The sequence below is a fragment of the Thrips palmi genome, unplaced genomic scaffold, assembly GCF_012932325.1.
Source record: "Thrips palmi isolate BJ-2018 unplaced genomic scaffold, TpBJ-2018v1 HiC_scaffold_2, whole genome shotgun sequence".
In the NCBI taxonomy this organism is placed as follows: Eukaryota; Metazoa; Arthropoda; class Insecta; order Thysanoptera; family Thripidae; genus Thrips; species Thrips palmi.
Genome location: NW_023144629.1, coordinates 6,024,720 through 6,043,859, shown reverse-complemented (window position 1 = coordinate 6,043,859; position 19,140 = coordinate 6,024,720). Strand labels below are relative to the sequence as shown.

Below are 19,140 nucleotides of genomic sequence, written 5' to 3'. Positions count from 1 at the left end.
TCCCGCGCTGGTGTTTCTTTTCCTCACCTGGAGGTGGTGAAGGTGGCGTACAGGATCTTGTGGTTGTCCACCAGGGACATGTCCTGGATCTCGTCGAAGTAGAAGGGGTACTCGCCGGGCAGCGAGCAGTTGAGGCGCGCCTTGACGAACGTCGTCCACGTGTCCTTGAGGATCACCGAGCCGCCGACGTCATTCTTGCATATGCGTCCGATGCGAGAGTACACCGCCTGCCGGGCACGGCGTAGAAAAACCGGTCAAAAACAACAACAAAAGCCTCGACAAACAACAAGGCAAACACGCCGCGGCCCTCGGTGTTTACCTTGCCGCAGTTCATGTACTCGACGGCGTTCTCCCGGAACACGAAGTAGACGTGCGACTCGGTCTCGAAGGAGCCGACGAACTGCGGGTCGTTGAACCACTTGCTGTCGTACTGGTTGGAGCGCAGCAGCGGCGCCGTGCCGAAGCTCCGGACGAGGGCCGCGTCCGTGCCGCTGAAGTCGATGGTGCTGGCCACGTAGAACTGCCCCGTCGAGCTGATGAGGGACGTGCTGTTGGTGCGCGGGTTGGGCGGGCACTTGCCCAGCCCGGCCACCTTCTCCAGGACCTTGTTGACGTTCTCCATCTGGGGGAAGAAACACAGCGACGTTCAGAATGAAACTCTTCGCGCGATCGTCCAGTACAGCAGTCTCTCTCGCACTCGTACCTCTCTCCAGGTGCACTGCGGCGAGAAGGCGTTGGTGCCGCAGCTGAAGAGCCTCTTGCCGTTGGTGGCGAGCACCTTGACGTAGTTGTGACAGGCGGCCTCCGACTGCCCCTTGACCTGGCACAGCGTCGCCTTGTCCGTGGGGGCGGGCCAGGGGGCCTTCTCGAGGCGCAGCAGCCCGCGCAGCGACAGCCGGTACAGCGCGTCCCTGCGACAGACAACCAATGCGTCAGACAAAAAAAATAAACGGAACGGCCAAAAAGTGGAAAGGGGCGGTGGGTATTCGAACCCGGGACCACCAAACTCACCTCGCGCCGACGACGACCTGCTCGCGGCCCACGTCGAACAGCAGCTCCGAGAACGAGCCGCTGCCCTTGTCCACGAAGACGTCCGCCTTGGCCATCAAATCTGCGACGGGCAAAAGAAAAGACGGCATGAATAAAACGAATAACAAAACGCCGTGATGGTTTGGCAGCCGAGGCGTTACAGTGTCGGCACGCAGTACGCCCTGCCTGCCCCTTTTTTGGAAACGTGTATTTTTACCCCGTGCCGGTGTCCCGGTGGGCGTGTCGTGTCGAGGACGGACGGGCCGCCGGGCTGCCGTACAAGGCGCCGGGGCTTCAAGTGTGTCCTGGACGTCCTGGACGTCCTGCCGGCCGAGGTCTCTCTGTCTCTATCGCACTCCTGGAGCGTCCCGTACGGGTGTGAGAGAGACAGCCCCCGTTCGGTTGCTGGAGCGAGGAGCAAGGACTGAGAGTGCGGTTGCAGGAATGTCAATACAGGGGGCAGGGCCTGGCACGGCCTGGCACGGCCTGCACAGAATGCTGCTTGTCCTGCTTGCACTTGCACCGCCATACCGCCACGGCACTGCTAGACGTGGCCGACGTCTCGAGCGCGACGAGACTCGCGGAGTCTATCCCAATGTTGTAGCTCGAGGATGAGAATGCGCTTGCGCGCTGCCATTGGTCTGTTTGCATTTCGTTTTCGGCCTGATGAGAGTGGGAGGAGTGGGGAGGCTGTAGCACTTCTTGACCACTTCCATGGCCAAAATGTTGCGTTGTGTCTACCTCCCAGCCAGGGGCAATCGTCCCCCCCTCCCCCTCCACAATCCTCACTCCCCCCACACCGCGCGTGCCACCGTGTCCCTCATTACGACGTGACGCCGTGGCTGCAGCTGGGGCACGCCACGCCACGCCGCGGGGGCACGTGGCTCGCGCGTCCCGGACCTCCCCCTTCGGGAACCCTATTCTTACCTCGCACCGCCACGCCCCACCTTCCTACGCACCACGCGCACACACACACAGAAGTGCAGCTGCAAGGCCAAGGGCTGCTCCGGTGCAAATCAATCGCAGTGCCGAAACAGAGACACTCATCGCCGTCGGCCACACCCCTTCCTTCGGCCCCTTCTCCCCCGCGCCGCCCAGCCGACTGACTCCGAGAGTCGTTTCCGTCGCTCTCGGAGTCAGTGGGCTGGTCGGGCAGTGCAGGACGCAGGACGCGGCACGTCCTGGAGGAGGAGGGCCTCCTGGCTGCACGCTCCGGACCGTCTCCACCTTCACCGCGACGCCCCCCGCCCTGCCGCTCCCTCTCTCTTCCCCTTTCGCCGCGCGGTGCGACGTCCTGGTCGTCCTGGCGGTGGAGGGGGGAGCGGCGCGCGTCCCTCGCCGCTCGCCGGGCAGGCAGGAGAGAGGGGGAAAAGTGAAGGGCGATCTGGGGTGTGCTGGCCGCTTCCCTGATGCGCGCGCTGGCCGCCAGGCGGGCAGAGCCGCGAGGAGGTGGCCGCGTGGCAGCGACGCGGCGGCTTGGGCCCGGCACGCCATGGGCCCGGCACGCCATGGGCACGCCCCACGCCCGGCACCGCGACGCCGCCGCCCAGGCCCGACTTGGGCCCCACCGCGGCCCCCTCCCCCTCCCTCTCTCTCCCTCTCCCCGCCGCGCCAGCGCCTTTCTCAATTCCTTCCCCGCGCTTTATTGGCCCGGCCGGCCCTCTAACCACGTGTCAAACGCCCCGCCCCGCCCCGCCCCGCCCCGCCACCAAACGAGCCAGACGCGGCGATACATAAATCCGGAGCCGCCCTTGGAGAAGAGGAGACGGAGACAACCTCCTTGTCGTCCACGCCGCGGCCCGGCCCGGCACAGCGGCAGGGCTTGGCCGGGCTGGGCCCACACAATGCATGCACAACCAGACGTATTTTACAGGCGGGCGTAAATTGGGTCTGCCAGGCCCGCCCTCACTCTCTCCGTCAGCGGCACCTTCGAGTATTATGCGCGCAAGGCGCACGCACACACTCTCGCTCACGCACGCAGACACACACACACACACACACACACACACACACACACACACACACACGCGCGCGCGGACGAACAGCGAGCCTCACCCACACAATGCGATTTTTCTTCTCCTCCTCCCCGCTGCGGCCAAACAAGCCGCGTCGAATGGAATCGAATCGAGGTCGCCTCCTGTGCATTTACCTGCCCGAGAGCACTCCGCGCGCCAAATCGAAAACGGGCAGCGCAGTACGTATGTAGATCGCATTGTACAAGCCGCGGGTGACATCTTGTTCGCCGTGCCGCGCGCAGCACTCAGGCTGCGCGACACTGCAATGGCAGCGCAATTGGTGTACTGACTTGCAGTGTGCCCTCGCGCGGCCGGCACGAGCCTCGCCCCGCGACCGGTGTGGGTGACTCTATAGTACCTTTCCGCGCGGACAAACAACGAAACGCGAAAACGTGTCAACGCGTCCACCATATAGCGGGGCGTGTGCGTGTGTTCAGCGTTCTACGGCTGCTTTCTAGCGCACCTAAGCATATTGTTCGAGGCTTGTAACAGCAGCACACGCAGGCAGGACTGCCCCCTCCCCCTCCCCCTTACCGCAAACACTCACACACACGCACTCACACACACGGCGCTCGTTGTGGTTTGGTCACTTCACCACGCCATAAGGCCCCTGCTAGTGACTCTGCTACTCGAGTCGACAGGCTGCTTTGCCCGGCCAGTGAACTCCCCCCCCTTCCCCCCTCCAACTGCAGTCCGACCGACTGCAGCAGCGCGGCGACGCGCCTCCACCGACGACGGCCTTCCCCCGCGGGGCCCAAGTCCCAACGCCGTGCCTCTTCCTTCAACGCTGCACCATTTTCCCATTTTTAATACTCCGTCGTTGCCGCTCTTTCTGGGCCCTTAAGGGGGAATTCCTTGGGCCGTGACGCGACGCCCTTCCCACCCTCGCCTCGTGTCCGTCACGACGCGCCCGTCACGCGCCTGTCTGTCTGTCTGTCCGTCTGTCTGTCTGTCCGCCTGTCATCGCCGGCGAGCCAATCCAACTCTTTGTTATGACCGTTTATTTTTCCGCCTTCCCCGCGCCCCGCGCCCCACGCCCCTGCCCCACCGCCGGCCGGCGTAAAGTTCACGAGACGTCTCTTCTTGGCGAGGCAGCCCAGAGGATGGAAAATCGAAGACACCCAGAGCCGTTTTCGCCCCATTTTCTCCGCCGTCGTTTCGCTGCTGGACATGGTAATTCTAGTCTCCCCGTTGACAGTTTCATTGCGTCAATTTCTAAATTTTTTTTTGCGACGGCGCTCTGCTCACTCGGTCGGCCGGTCGGGGCTTCCCTGCGCGCGGTTCGCCCAAGCACTTGAGGGCTTGCTTGTCCACCGCCTCATGCAGGCGTAGCGACCCCGCTGATGGTGCCTCCCCCACCCCCTCGATGGCTTCAATGTAGGCCGCTTTTGATGCGCCATACGCCGTGGAGGCCGTGGGTCGGAGCGGGCAGCACTACAGTGCACTACAGTGCAGCAGCAGGGCCAGCGGCCAGCCTCGGCCTCGGACAGCCCATTGGGCCACGCCGGACGGCCGGGACGGACAGTGTATACATGTGCCCCCGGGGCTACACCCGTCGTCTAGGCCCCACATATCACGCGCGCGCGCACACACACACACACACACACACACACACACACACACACACACACACACACACACACACCACGAGGGCAGAGGCGCCATCTCGCCAGACGGCGGCCCGGATGCCCCGCTTATGTGGTTTGGAGATGCATCAGCTCCCAGATTTGTCTGTGTCCACGCGTGTCTGTCCGCCCGCAAAGGGGTGCCTCCCCCCCCCCCTCATGACAGCTGCGTGTGAGGACATCTGCCACGCTTCCGTTCTTCCGGCCTCCAGAAGGGGTTGGCGGCACGGCGGGCACGCGTCGGCATGCCGCCACATTTATGTCCCCCCCCCCCCACACACACACACAACCACGGCGCCGCTCGATTCGACAGAGACAACAACGGCAACAAAAAGCATCCCAAGCAAGGTACAAAACCGCACCAGAAAAGGTAAAAATTTCAGATTTACGCAGTCGCGGTGCCGGGGCGTGGCGGGGCGTGGCGGGGCCGCTGCAGGCACCTGGACAGGTTCAGGGCGGGGCGGGGCGGCTCCCGTGTGCAGGGCAGGGCGTTGCCTCACACTCACACACACACACACTCACACCCCACTCACCTCTCACATGTATAATTTCATTCAAATGGATGGGTTGGGTGTTTCTGATACCAATTCGAGGAAGGAGAAATGAACCGGCGAGAAAAGGCACGAAGGGAGAGAGGGGGGGGGGGCTCTCGTTATCCGGGGGGACCGGAACGGAGGGGGGCTCCTTGAACCCGAAAAAGTGGGGAGGGGGGGGACGGGTGGAGGCAGCAACGGCAACACAGCCGCACCGAGCGGAGCGGGTCCCTGACCGAGTCCAAAATTGATTATTAAAAAAGTAAAAAATGACGAAGTTGAGGCGAGGCGCTTGGGCTGCTGGGGCGGATTGAAAACCGCAAACGCCGACCAGACCAGCCCGCGGTGGGGCGTCCCCGCCGTGCCGGTGGTGCGGGCCCCAGACGGCCCCAGGCCCATTTCGCGCCAGTTTGAGCCAATCAATTCCATCGCCACCGGTAGACTGATTCCGAGAGTCGTCGCTCTGTCTCTCTCGCACCTGTGCGGGCCGCCGAAAGAGTGCGGTAGAGACAGAGCGACGGCTCTCGCGGAATGAGTCTAGACCCAAACTCACCTTGGTACTGGATGGTGGGGGGGTCGTTGAAGGCGGAGGGCGCGGACGGCGCGGTGGAGAACATGGCCTCCGCGTTGAGCGCCAGCGCCGCCAGCGCCAGCAGCGACAGCGCGCGCCGCGCCATGTCCTGCAACAAGGAGTCACATTCAGATTTACATTCACATTCTTAGGGAAACCGGCTGCTGCTGCTGCACTGCCACAAGGGCGTCTCCCTTTTAATTATCATCCTGGCCGGTAAACAAAAACGGGCGTGGCCGCCGAAACCGACGAACCAAACGTCGCGCGGCGCGCAGCGCGAAGCCACGCCAGCAAATAAAAGTGTGATTATGCATACGAAACTGGTCTTTAGCGGAGACATCTCTGGCATTGAGACGCCGGGCGGCAAACCATTTTTCCGAAACATGATTGCCGCGCCATGTGCGGGCCGCGTCGCTCCGTCTCTCTCGCACTCGGGCCGCGGGGCGTGCCGCCGCAGACCGTCGCGGGGGTGCGAGAGAGACGGAGCGAACGGGCCAACCGCGGCGCCGCCACAGTGTTCCACAGTGTGCCACACGCACGGCGACCCGCGGCGAGCGATCGCAGCATCGCGGCTAAAAGCGGATTTCTCATCGCCATGTGGCGTGGCGGCGTGGCGGCGCGCAGACCGATTCCGAGAGTCGCTCTGTCTCTCTCGCACCCCTACGGCCCTACGGGACGCGCCACGAGTGCGAGAGAGACAGAGCGATTCGCTCCGGCTCGTGCTCGCCGGGGAGGCAGGAAAGGGCCTAAATGCGAGGTCATGTGTCTGGCTGGCTGGGCGACAAAGGCCTATGGCACTGCGACGGCCCATTGTATTTAAAATGTGACGCCGAGCCCCCAAACCCTATCCGCCGAGCGGGGCGGGGAGAGGGGAAAAAAAATGCCGTCCACTGTCATCCCAACAGATTTCTAAAGAGATACAAACAAAACATATTTCAAATTTTTCTTCCGCTACATATTTCCGAATCCCCTCTCGAAATTCAACAGGTATTTTTCCTATGAGGATTTACTGCCCGCCTTGCCTCCCTCATGCCGCCCCTGACAGTCTTGACGGTCTTGGCAGCACACTGACGGGGGCCTGGCGTTGTCATTCCCGTCACACAGACTTGGACTTAGCCCCCCCCCCTCCCCGATTCGTAATTCCAAACACACGCCTAACAATGTACGAGTCTATACCAACCCGACCGGTACCCGTCGTCCGCACTGTAAGTACGCATCGGTCCCGCTGGACAAACACCGGAGGGGAAAACAATCCTCCTTTTCGTTTCCGGCTGGGAGCCCTTCCAGTCGCTCCAGCCCTCCTGCCGGTCCTTACACTGGAATAATACAGTGTACCAAAAATCGAAAAACAGCGCGGCAGGCGGTAGCTGCACCGCGACAACCGCCTGGAGCCTGGACTTGGACTGGAACGTGCCTCCGAAATCTAGGACGGACGGAGAGCAGTCTCTCTCGCTCCGGAACTGGGACGCCCCGCGAGTGCGAGAGAGACAGAGCGACGAAAAGGAATGAGTCCGCTGCGACCGCGGCCCAACCCTTTTCCCGGAACGGCATGGCCCCGGAGCGAATAGTGCACGGACGGCGCGGTGCAGTCTTTGACTTGGACTCCCCCAGGAATGCGTCGGTGCGCCGCGCCGCCATGCCGCCGCCTGCAGTGCGTCAGCCGGCGCCACTGTCAAGTCGCTGGAGCCGCGGCTGGAGCCGAGTCGGCCCAATCTGGACGACCGGACTGCAGACTGAGAGTCGTTTTCGTCGCTCTGTCCCTTTCGCACCTACCTAAGAGGACGCCCCACGAGAGCGAGAGAGACAAGCTCGGAATCGGTCTGCCGCTGGAGGCAGTGTCCAAGGCAGTCATAGAATACTGGAACTGGAACTGGGCGGAGGACAACTCCAGCCGCCAGCGCGCACCGCCAATTTCGGTAGCTTGAACGACGTGTGCGTGTGTGCGCGTGTCTGTGTGCCCTGCCGCGTTCCCACTCGTCCGACCGCGAGCCGCAGCAAAGCGTGTCCCGAGAAGCCCGCCGCCGTCAAGACCACGACGACGATGACGGCGACGCGGAGCGCGGGCGAAATCAAAGTCGGGGGAAACAAAACAAACCCGGGCGGCGTCGAACCTCCAACGTCCAGTCTAGTCTCACGACGTCTCACGACCGCGGCGGCTTCTAGGATCGCGGGGTCACGGCGGTTGCCTTATCGACAGGCCACTTTGTGTGGCCGGCGGTCGCCGCTCCGTTTCCCTCGCACTCATGGGGCGCGCCGTGTGGGTGCGAGAGAGATGGAGCGACGCAGTGCCGCGGCGATATCGCGCCGATACCGTCACACAAACACGCTGCAGGCTGATTCCCAACACTCGTCGCTCTGTCTCTCTCGCACTCGTGGCGCGCCCCGTATAGGTGCGAGAGAGACAGAGCGACAGCGCCTTGGAGGAGCACGGCGAGCGCGTAGTATGTAGTGCCGCGTAGTGCACCACGCGGACCTCGCACTCCAACCCCAATCACTTGCCGACCAGTCGCGCTCTCTCTCTCTCTCGCACCTTTACGGGGCGCCCCGTGAGTGCGAGAGAGACGGAGCGACGACAGCGGAGCGGGGAATCAGTCTGCCGGGTGCCAACATTACGTTATGCGCCTTGATGAACCACGCCGGCGAGCTTTTAGCGGTGCGTAGTGAGACTTACGGACCTCGACCCGGAATCACTGCCGGCCAGGGCGGACGGACGGACGGACGGACAGACAGACACACGGATCCTCACTCACCGCACGAATACGAGCTGAGAACAGCGTGTCCGGGCCAACGGGCCGGGCCAACAAGGTGATGGGCCGGACCGGGGGAAAAAATTGGGCCAAAAGTATGGGAAACGGGCAGCAAAACGGGGTACTTGGCGAAGGAGGCCCATTTCCAACCGCGCGCTCTCTCTCTCTCCTTCTCTCTCGCACTCGCGGCGCGTCCCAAAGGAGTGCGAGAGAGAGGGAGAAAGACACAGAGTGGCTGCCGGCCAGGCCACTGCCACACTGCCAGGCCGGTCCGACGAGTCAGTCGTTGCCGGCGATGAACCTCGAGGCCGTAAACATGCAGCACGTACGAATCGGGAAAGGGGTTCGCCCCGCCCCGCCCCGCCACCACACTGCTAATGGTCAAATTATGACGACTCGGCCGCGAGGCTAATGGCGCGGGTTCGACTCCCGCCGCCGCGCATTGCGCGTTTCAAATTTTTATTCCCGACAGGGCAGTCGGGGGCCGAGGCCGGATTATAAACCGCGAGGAAAAACGGACGCGCGGAGCCGATTAAGAAAAAGAGGAAGGAAAAATAATAATAAAGAAATGAGTGTACAAGCAGCGCGGCGGGCAGCTGCTTCAGAGAATCGCCGATTAGAGGCGAAACGATTTATTCTGTCGGATTACCGAGATACAGTCGCAGAACCGACGCGGCCGGCGCGCCTCGCGGGGCCGCGTCCGAGACGGGCGCCCCGGTGCAGCCCTCAGCCCTCTGGGGGGCGTCCGAGGAAAGGCAGGCAGGCAGGCTGCACTCGGACAAGCACTAGAGCCACCACAGCCAGGTGGCGGCCACTGCGGCCGGGCTCGCCGGGGCAGTCCGGCTGCGGCAAGCACTTCGGAGCGCAACGACAGCGAAGCAGCCAGGCTAGCCTAGGCTGGCCGGGCCGGCAATGAATGATGAATCGCAAGGTGAGGCCCCGTCCGCCCATTAACCAAAACGCACAGCGAGGCAGCGAACTTGGCAGCGAATGGCACCCGGGCCCAGCCAGACCCAGCTCGACTCAAGCGGTTGTCCGGGAGCTGCAGTCCACCAACGGTCGCAGCGCAGTCCAGCCTGGAGTCCTGGAGGAGCTCCTGCACTGCAGGGCCTGCAGCACGGCACGGCCGGCCAGACCCGTCCAGCCAGCGTCCAGCCAGCGTCCAGCCTCGGCCAGTTTGACTTGCAAATCGTACCGCGTCATTGTTCTCGGGCGTGAACCAAAGCGGGGATGTCTTTTCGCTTTTACACACACACACACACACACACACACACACACACACACACACACACACACTACCAGTGGACCGCCCTCCGCGTGGGTCGGCGGGGCGGCAGGGCGCTGCAGGGATATGCGATGCGTCTTGCCCTAGGCCTGAAGGGACCACCCATACACGCCCACCAGCACCACACTCACACACACGCACACACACACGCACACACACACGCCCAGGCCACGAACAACACCTAGGGCAGTACAAGTCCTAACTAAACACACCGCAGAGACCGTTCGCTCTTCGGACCGAACGCGCTACGCGCGCCCAGAGGTGGGTGCAGTGTATCCAGTATCCAGCCGGGAACGAACAGTGTGCAAGTGCAGAGTGGTCCGACTTTGGCGCCTAATTTTCGCAGCAGACCGATTCCGAGAGTCGTTTTCGTCGCTCTGTCTCCCTCGCACTCGTGGGGCGCTGCTACGGGTGCGAGAGAGACGGAGCGAGGAAACCCACTCTCGGAATCAGTCTGCTGGTCTTTGAGTAAACAATCACGTTCCCGTTGGCGTTTCTAGAGAGAGGCGCAGCCCGGCGCAGCCCCCTTGCAGAGCACACGCAAGGCAGCCCGTCCGTCTTCCTCGTCTAACTCTCACAAATAATAAATGAAGCCAAGGAGGCCTTCTCTCTCCCTCCCCCCTTCCCCCCGGGTGCGGCGTGTGTGCATAAGTACTCGGCAAGAGGACCCTCTACCGGGCTTGGGCAGGGCGCGGCCACCGGGCTGATGCCGAGAGTCGTTTCCGTCGCTCTGTCTCTCTGGGGGGGGGGGGGACGCCCCGTGAGTGCGAGAGAGACAGAGCGGCGAGAACGCCTCTCTGAATCGGGGTGTGGCGAGAACGCCGTGGCGGCGCACCGTCCCGCCGCGCAGGCGTGCCGCGGGGTTGCCTACCCCGGCCACCGCGGGCGCTCCGGGTCGGCGGTTCGAAACCGACGCCACCCGCATGCGTTCCCGGTTTCCCCGAACTCCGAACCTCGAAGACGAAACACCACTGCAAACATTTGGCCGCTCACTTTGGGCGCCTCGGCGTACGGCGTAGCGAGTGCCCCTTGCAGTGTGGCAGCGCAGCAGCGTACACGACGTGAGGGGAAACCGGTGGTGGGCTACTCGGCGGCTAGCTTGGCTGAACTCAGCCCATCAGTTCGGTCGAGGGGGCCACCACCCCCGTAATCCTGTGTACAAATTGGCTGGTAATCTCTGGTAATCCATGGCGTAATCACGTAATCCTTGACAAAATTCTGTCATTTTTCACCGTTTTTGTCATTTTTGAACGTTTTTGAGCTATTTTTCAACGTTTTCGAACCAATTTTCGAAAATTTCACGCGTAATCCCCAGTAAATTTCCCGTAATCCCGTAATCTTGTGTACGCCTGAAATGAGAGTGGTGGCCCCCTCGAGTTCGGTACAGACCACCGCAAAAGTGACGTCCAGGCTTGCGTCACGCGTCACTCGGCCGCACCCGCCGCACGCCGCGTCCTCGGTACAGTGTGCCACTCAGTGCTACTCGGTGGGCCCCGCGGTCTCCAAGGGTCTCTAAGTTTACCAGAAGCAGCGGCGCGCGCGGGGACATCCCGGAAGCCGAGCCAGGACGACGACGACGACGGCGGGGCTGCCCCCAAAAAGCACGGGGCGTCCTGACCGTGGCCGTGCTGCCCCAGTGTGCCGGCCGCGGCGGGAAACTCCGGGCAAAGCCGCCTCGCCTTTCACCGTATGCCAGTCGCGTCGACGGGGCGCCACGCGACGCGCGAGGACAACAACAAGTGCGCTTTCCCGTCTTTCCCACGAGCGCGGGAAAAGGCAGGCACACTCTTTCTGGCGGACACACACACACACAGGCACACCTACACACACAGACACACAAACACGCTACACCGCGAAATGAGACCGAGGCGACACTCGAGATACCGGCCCAATGCCAAAGTGACACTATAAGTTCCCACTGCTTCTCTTTGTCGTTTCTCCCCCCCCCCACTCTTCTTTTTTCACTTTGTATTTTTCTTTTCGTGCCTGCACGATTTCAAGTCCGCAAAGGACTTTTTTAAGTCCGCAAAGGACTTCTCTTTGTCCGCCGCGATAGCTCGCAAGCGCGGCCCAGTATTTTTCTCCGAAGCAATTGAGGCGTGGTCGCTCTGTCTCTCTCGCACTCGAGGGGGTGCGAGAGAGACGGAGCGACGGAGCCAAAGAGCCTCGCCCCGCTCACCACTTCCTGACTCACAGGCGGAATTAGCCCCTGCACTGTATAGTGGCCGGTGGAAGTGCACAAGTGCATACCCACCGGAGCCTCCAGGGAGCCGCGGCCCCTGACGTCATCCTCTGAGTCGGCGCTATTTTAGCACCGCCGGCCGAGGGCACACACTCATTGCAGTGCGAAGCGCAAGTAGTTACCACAAGCAAAAAAATTGTATAAAAAAAAAGAATATAAAAAAATTAAAAACACAAAATAAAAAATTCAAAAAAAAAAATTTTTTTTGAGAGGGGGCGGAGGGTGAAACTGGCGGGAGTCGAACCCTTAACCTCGTCTGTTTACGAGCCCAGGAGGAAAAGATAGCGGGTGACACGCCGAGGATGCGTCCCCCTTGCGTCCCCCGAGCGTCCGCGCGGCATCACGGCGTATCGTGTATCTTATCTACAACCTTTTGAGGTTTAATGTCTCGTCTACCTGCCAGCCTGCCAGCGCGCCCTGCCAGCGCCGCGATGAGCGACGCCCGGCGACGCCACGCCGAGGAGGCCAAGCAGGGCGGGGCGGCCCTGCGGCGGCCCCACTGCTACACCGTCAACACCTCCGCGACGGCGACGCAGCACGCGGTGAAAATGCAACTTTACCGTGTCGCCCTCACAATGACTCGAGGGCATCTCTCTCTCTCTCTCTCTCTCTCTCTCTCAGTGAGCAGGCAGGCTGCCTTACCTGGGCATCGCGACGCAACGCGGGCCGGACTGCAACTGCACTGCCAAAGCGACGCGCAAGCGAAGGGGCAGGGCAGAGGCAAGCCGCAAGCACCGGGGCACTGACCGAGAGCACAAACACACACACACTCACGCCCTTTTAATTGGGAGGTTGCCCTTGAGAGGGTCGCTAATTACGTGACAACATAAGGAGGAATACACACACACACACACACACACACACACACGTGCAGTCAGTGCGTACTGCGTATACACCTTTGGGGCCCGGACGACGACAACGACCGGGTGAAGGGAACAAGTGGCGGGCGATTGCAGCGGGCCACACACACACACACACACACACACACACACACACACACACACACACAAAGGGGGATGCGGCCGTGGCGTCGTTTCGCACGTGCAGTGTGCAGGTCGCTCCGCCGCTTGCGGTGCAGCGCGGTGCAGAGCAGTGCAGCCGTCGGCTTTACAGTGCCCCGCCGCTTGGCCGCTCTCTGCCGGGCCGGATAACACGGCCCTAATGCAGCCCCACAGAGTCCCGGCGTCCCGGCAGACTGATTCCGAGAGTCGTCGTCGTCGTCGCTCCGTCTCTCTCGCACTCGCGCGGCGCCCCGTGTGGGTGCGAGAGAGACGGAGCGACGGCTAATCGGGGCCCCGCGATTAGGAGGACGCCAGGCGGCTCAACGTCGCGTTGACGGACTCGTTTCATTTTCCTGGCGATGAATGGCGAGGCCGTGGCGAGGCCGTGCCGTGCGTCTGACCGCCTCCACCGGCCTTCTGGCCCACTGTGCGTGGCCTGCATCCGGCCAAGACGGTGCTGCACCCCCGAACAGTGAGCGGAGGGGACAGAACGGAACGGAGCGCCCGGCGGGTCATTGCCATTGTCGTCCCTTCCTCCACTTCCTCCGCACCGGTCGTCGCTCTGTCTCTCTCGCACCCATTCGGGACGCCCCATGAGTGCGAGAGAGACGGCGGCGAATAGTAGGCCGGCCAATGACGAAGCCAGTTTAGGTTTACATTTTTTGCGCCGAGATAAACTGCGCGCCGTCATGCGTGGCGTGGCGCGGCGTCGTCACAGGAGGACGCCGTCATGGACGTCGCCGGGGGGACGCCACCACGACGCCCCATGCCGGCCGGTGCGGTGCAGTGCTCCTCCACGAGGAAAGCGACCGTCTGCCCGCCGCGTTCAAGTCTCCAGCGACACAGTGCATGGTCGCTCTGTCCCTCTCGCACCCCACCGGTACGCCCCATGCGTGCGACAGAGAGAGTCACACGAGGCGCCGACGGTCTCCGCGACCGGCGCACGGCGGATTAGCGAAGGGGCCTGCAGCACGTCGACGGCGTACGGCGTCACCAAGCCCCGCCAGCCCCGCCGGGCCGCCGCAGGCCGCGCCCGTGACAACGCCGAGCTTCAGAAACACACGTGTGCGCGGCGTGTGTGCGAGTGTGTGTGTGTGACGCGGGAGTCTGGGGCTGCGCGGGCTGCAGGGCTGCAGCATGGAAGGCTTTGGGCCCACAGCCCACAGGGCGTGGCGGCGGGCGGCGTTGCCGGGACACGGGGCACGGCCATGCGTGCGGGGTTGCCACGTCGCGGCTACTAACCAGCCATCCCAGCCGCCAGGCAGGCAGGCAGGCAGGCAGGCAGGCAGGCAGGCAGGCAGGCAGGCAGGCAGGCAGGCAGGCAGGCAGCGCGGCTGGATAGGATGAAGTCCTGGCGGGCTGCGCGCTCTACGCAGCAAGCAACGCAAGCAACCACGTCCTACTACACAGCCCCTGCCTACACGGCGTCCCGGCCCAACCAACGGCCTCGACCAAAACGCCTCCTTTCCTTACACAGTCTCTCTCTGTCTCTCACGCACACTCTGCCGCCACCCTGCCCTGCGCCTGCCGGGCCGGCCTACCCCACCGAGGCCCCCAGGGCCCCGGCTTGGCAGTGCCGCAACGGCTGCAACTGTGCAAGCAATCGCCCCATCCCGCCAACATGGTGTGAAAACGTTCAGGCCGGCCGGCTGTCCGTCAGGCGAGTCAGCCGTCTGTCTCTCTCGCACCCATGGGGGCGCCCCGCGAGTGCGAGAGAGACAGAGCGACGAAACGATCGTAGCGCCGCGCGCAGCGACCTTGCCTGTCCGTCAGTCTGTCCGACTGGCCGGCCACTACACTGGACCGGCGATGCGATTCAGGCGCATCGGGGATTTCACACGTCAATGACTGACTGCCAGAGAGGACACACTGCAGAAAAACCCCAAAAATAAAATGACGCTCGTTTTAGGCAAAAGCCTACGCACGCAGACGTCCGGATCGCAGCCGCTACACCGGAAACCGACTCGGCCTTTCCTTTCGTTTCCTTTCCCTTCCCGCGTTTCCGGTTGGGGTAGTGCCTGCACCGCCTGCACTGGAAAAGCCACTCACGCCGCATAGTGGCCCAGGCCCACCACCACTATAAAATAAAATAGAAAATGGGCGTAATAACACGGCCACGACCACGGCTACCAACACACATATTCTCTCTCTCTCTCTCTCTCTCTCTCTCTCTCTCTCTCTCTCTCTCTCTCTCTCTCTCTCTCTCTCTCATACACACAGCGCAGATGACCTCCAGAAGGCCCCTATCCGAGCGCAGGGCCCCTGGCTTATGGAAGACGCCCCGTATATACTATCTCCAGCATTCAATCTGCCAAGGAGCTGATGGCTTCTACACTGCGAGTACGGGTTCAACACACACACGCACACACACACACACACTCGCCTGCGTCTATGGGACACAAAACGGCGCGCGGGGACTGCTGGAGATGCCAGATAACGCGCACCCCAAGGACCGGGCCAGCGTCCAGGGCCTCCATAGAGTAGTCGATTCGTGCATCGAGTGAGGAAAAGCAAAGGACAAAGGGAAAGCGGCTTTCCACTCATGCATTGGACCTTGGAGAACCCGATTCCGTTGAGTCCCACTCGATCGCGGCTGGGCAACTCCCGTAATTGAACAAAAGGGCCTAAATACAAAACTTGCTCTAGCGTGCCCGCAAATTAAGCTAGAAGGCTCGGGCTGGTGTCAAACTGTTCGGGAGGAACAGGGGAACAGCCTGGTATGCGCAGGTTTAAGTTGCGCCGACTGGGGCGGCCAAAAATTCGAAATTTGTTCAAGAGCAATTTGAACGCTGTTTTCTATCTCGCCATATTTCGGAAATGAGGCAAAAAGTCGGAAATTACCCTTAAACAAACGTTATGTGCCAATTCTTCAGCTCAACGACGGTATTTTTACTTTCTCTATAACTTGAACCAGAGCTGAGAAAATCGAGTTCAAATGAAGCGGTGCGGAGACGCGGGCGGACGGGATTCGCGCTGGCAGGCGACAGCACTACGCGCCGCCACCGGCCGCCACGCTCTCCCCCCACCCTCCACCAGGGGCCACATCTGGAGAGGCCGTCCTTCCCGCTCGCACCGCCTTTGTGTGCGCACGGGTGGGACAGAGCGAGACAATGCCGACGCTTTCGGAGCGGCTGGCGTAAGGGTCCTCGAGCGCGTCTTCTTGCTTCACTTACAAACCAAGATTTCTCAAGGAAGAAATGAGGGAAAAGACCGGGACTTTTCGGGAACTTGTACAGCTCGGCGTGCTCTATCTCCTCGAATTTAGTCCCTCCCGCGAAACCCTGTGCGTCACTTAGAACTCCAGAAGAAGGCCATAAGAACACCCTTTGCGTTAAATGCCATTATTGGAGAAACGAAAATAGGTAAAATGTCCGTAATCCCGGCATAATGACCAGAAAAGCACAATTCTTTCGCCGGTACTCGTCCGATTTATTTTATTCCAATAAAAGTAGCTAAAATCTCACTTTTATCGCTTTCCAGTTGATTTTGCAATTTTGATATTCGAAAAAGCACTATTTTCGTGGTACGGATACGGAAATCGGAAGGTTTGCCTTTTACAAACACTAAGCGCGGGTGTCTCACGAGCCCATACGTGTCTTTGGATCCCTCCTAGCAGCACTGGTGGCCGAGAAAACTGAGTATTTGTATCCAGCGGAGCGCGGAGCAGCGCGCGCCGGCATGGACCGCTAGGCCTGACGCGCTGCGCCGCCGGTCGCAAATACTCAGTTTTCTCGGCCACTAGTGCTGCTAGGAGGGATCCAAAGACACGTATGGGCTCGTGAGACACCCGCGCTTAGTGTTTGTAAAAGGCAAACCTTCCGATTTCCGTATCCGTACCACGAAAATAGTGCTTTTTCGAATATCAAAATTGCAAAATCAACTGGAAAGCGATAAAAGTGAGATTTTAGCTACTTTTATTGGAATAAAATAAATCGGACGAGTACCGGCGAAAGAATTGTGCTTTTCTGGTCATTATGCCGGGATTACGGACATTATACCTATTTTCGTTTCTCCAATAATGGCATTTAACGCAAAGGGTGTTCTTATGGCCTTCTTCTGGAGTTCTAAGTGACGCACAGGGTTTCGCGGGAGGGACTAAATTCGAGGAGATAGAGCACGCCGAGCTGTACAAGTTCCCGAAAAGTCCCGGTCTTTTCCCTCATTTCTTCCTTGAGAAATCTTGGTTTGTAAGTGAAGCAAGAAGACGCGCTCGAGGACCCTTACGCCAGCCGCTCCGAAAGCGTCGGCATTGTCTCGCTCTGTCCCACCCGTGCGCACACAAAGGCGGTGCGAGCGGGAAGGACGGCCTCTCCAGATGTGGCCCCTGGTGGAGGGTGGGGGGAGAGCGTGGCGGCCGGTGGCGGCGCGTAGTGCTGTCGCCTGCCAGCGCGAATCCCGTCCGCCCGCGTCTCCGCACCGCTTCATTTCAACTCGATTTTCTCAGCTCTGGTTCAAGTTATAGAGAAAGTAAAAATACCGTCGTTGAGCTGAAAAATTGGCACATAACGTTTGTTTAAGGGTAATTTCCGACTTTTTGCCTCATTTCCGAAATATGGCGAGATAGAAAACAGCGTTCAAATTGCTCTTGAACAAATTTCGAATTTTTGGCCGCCCCAGTCGGCGCAACTTAAACCTGCGCATACCAGGCTGTTCCCCTGTTCCTCCCGAACAGTTTGACACCAGCCCGAGCCTTCTAGCTTAATTTGCGGGCACGCTAGAGCAAGTTTTGTATTTAGGCCCTTTTGTTCAATTACGGGAGTTGCCCAGCCGCGATCGAGTGGGACTCAACGGAATCGGGTTCTCCAAGGTCCAATGCATGAGTGGAAAGCCGCTTTCCCTTTGTCCTTTGTTTTTGCTCACTTCAGCTATTTTGAAGCACGAATCGACTACACTACCAGGGCCCTGCGCGCTCCGTCGCTCTGTCTCTCTCGCACCGCTGGGGCACTACGGGGAGGGAGAGATAGAGAGAGACAGCCCGCTGCCCCATTCGCCATACGGCCGGCGGAGCGTCCTCGGCGGCCTCCTCCGCACTCTACTCACGGCCGAGGGTCGTTTTCGCCGCTCTGTCTCTCTCGCACTCGTGGAGCGTCCCGTATAGGTGCGAGAGAGACAGAGAGGCGAAACCGAATCAGTCCGCAGGCCGGACGGCGTGGTCGCCACCTGGAGGACCCCGAGGACAGCGGACGGGCCGCGCCGCCCAGACGAGGGTGGCGGTCCGCGCGGCCTCGCGGAGAAACGCCTTTATAAGGAAGGACGGCCTGGATGTGGCACTACACTCGACGCACGCAGCGTGCCACGCGTCACGGCCCGACCTTTCCCTTGTCATAAAAGCCCCTGCACGCAGCGCGCCTTCCAAAGTCAGCCAGCCATCTGCGGCGCACGCGTGCCGCGGGCAGCTGCAGGTGCGGATCCAGGTGCCCCCCCACCCCCCAAAAAGCCCGTCGCCATGATGAACGTTACTCTTACAGCAGCTCCCCCTCCCCTCCCCAAATCCCTTCGGGGGCCCCGCAGTGCCCCGCACCCATCACCGGGGCGTCCTGTATGCATGCGCTCCAGGAGGACGCTCCAGGCCCCGTGCTTCCAGCGCTTCCAGCCACACAAAACAAGCCCCCTCGCCTTCGACGTCTTCTTGTTCTTCTCCAGGCAAGGTCGCTGAGCTCCCCGCTGAGGCCCCTCCCCCCCCTCTCCCCCGTCTCCCAGGCAACGCCCGTGCACCGCCAGCCCACGCCGCAGAGCCCACAGGACCTGCGCGGCTGCCAGCCCCGCCAGCCCCGCCTGCCCGGCGACGTACGTAGCGACGCCCCGCACGCCGGCTGCCTGCCAGCCCCGCCTGCCCGCCTGTCCGGTTCGCCAGGGTGCGCTCTCGTCTGCATGGTCTGCACCGTGCGTGTTGGTTTTACAACCCATTAGCAAGCACCGGGCCGGCAGCCGGACGGAGAGACGCAGTCAGCACACTGCTCTGTCTCTCTCGCTCTCGCGGGGCGTCCCGGAGGGGTGCCAGAGAGAGAGAGACGGCTGCACGGGCACGGCGTTCAGAAGCGCGCCACAACCGCCAATATCGCAGGAAGCCAACTCACTGAGGGAAACTGACA

General features: G+C 61.4%; 1 protein-coding gene across 1 annotated transcript in view; it reads right to left on the bottom strand.

Moving 5' to 3' along the window:
• The window catches only part of LOC117647760 (semaphorin-5A), a 33,773-nt gene that overhangs the window by 4,572 nt on the left and 10,061 nt on the right, over positions 1-19,140 (bottom strand). Inside the window, exons 2-6 of the mRNA XM_034389657.1 lie at positions 5,756-5,882; positions 1,012-1,111; positions 704-911; positions 320-622; positions 28-227 (exon numbers count right to left, since the gene is read on the bottom strand). Of these exons, the coding sequence (XP_034245548.1) occupies positions 28-227; positions 320-622; positions 704-911; positions 1,012-1,111; positions 5,756-5,879 (935 nt within the window). The 5' untranslated portion in view covers positions 5,880-5,882. The remainder of the gene's footprint in view (positions 1-27; positions 228-319; positions 623-703; positions 912-1,011; positions 1,112-5,755; positions 5,883-19,140) is intronic.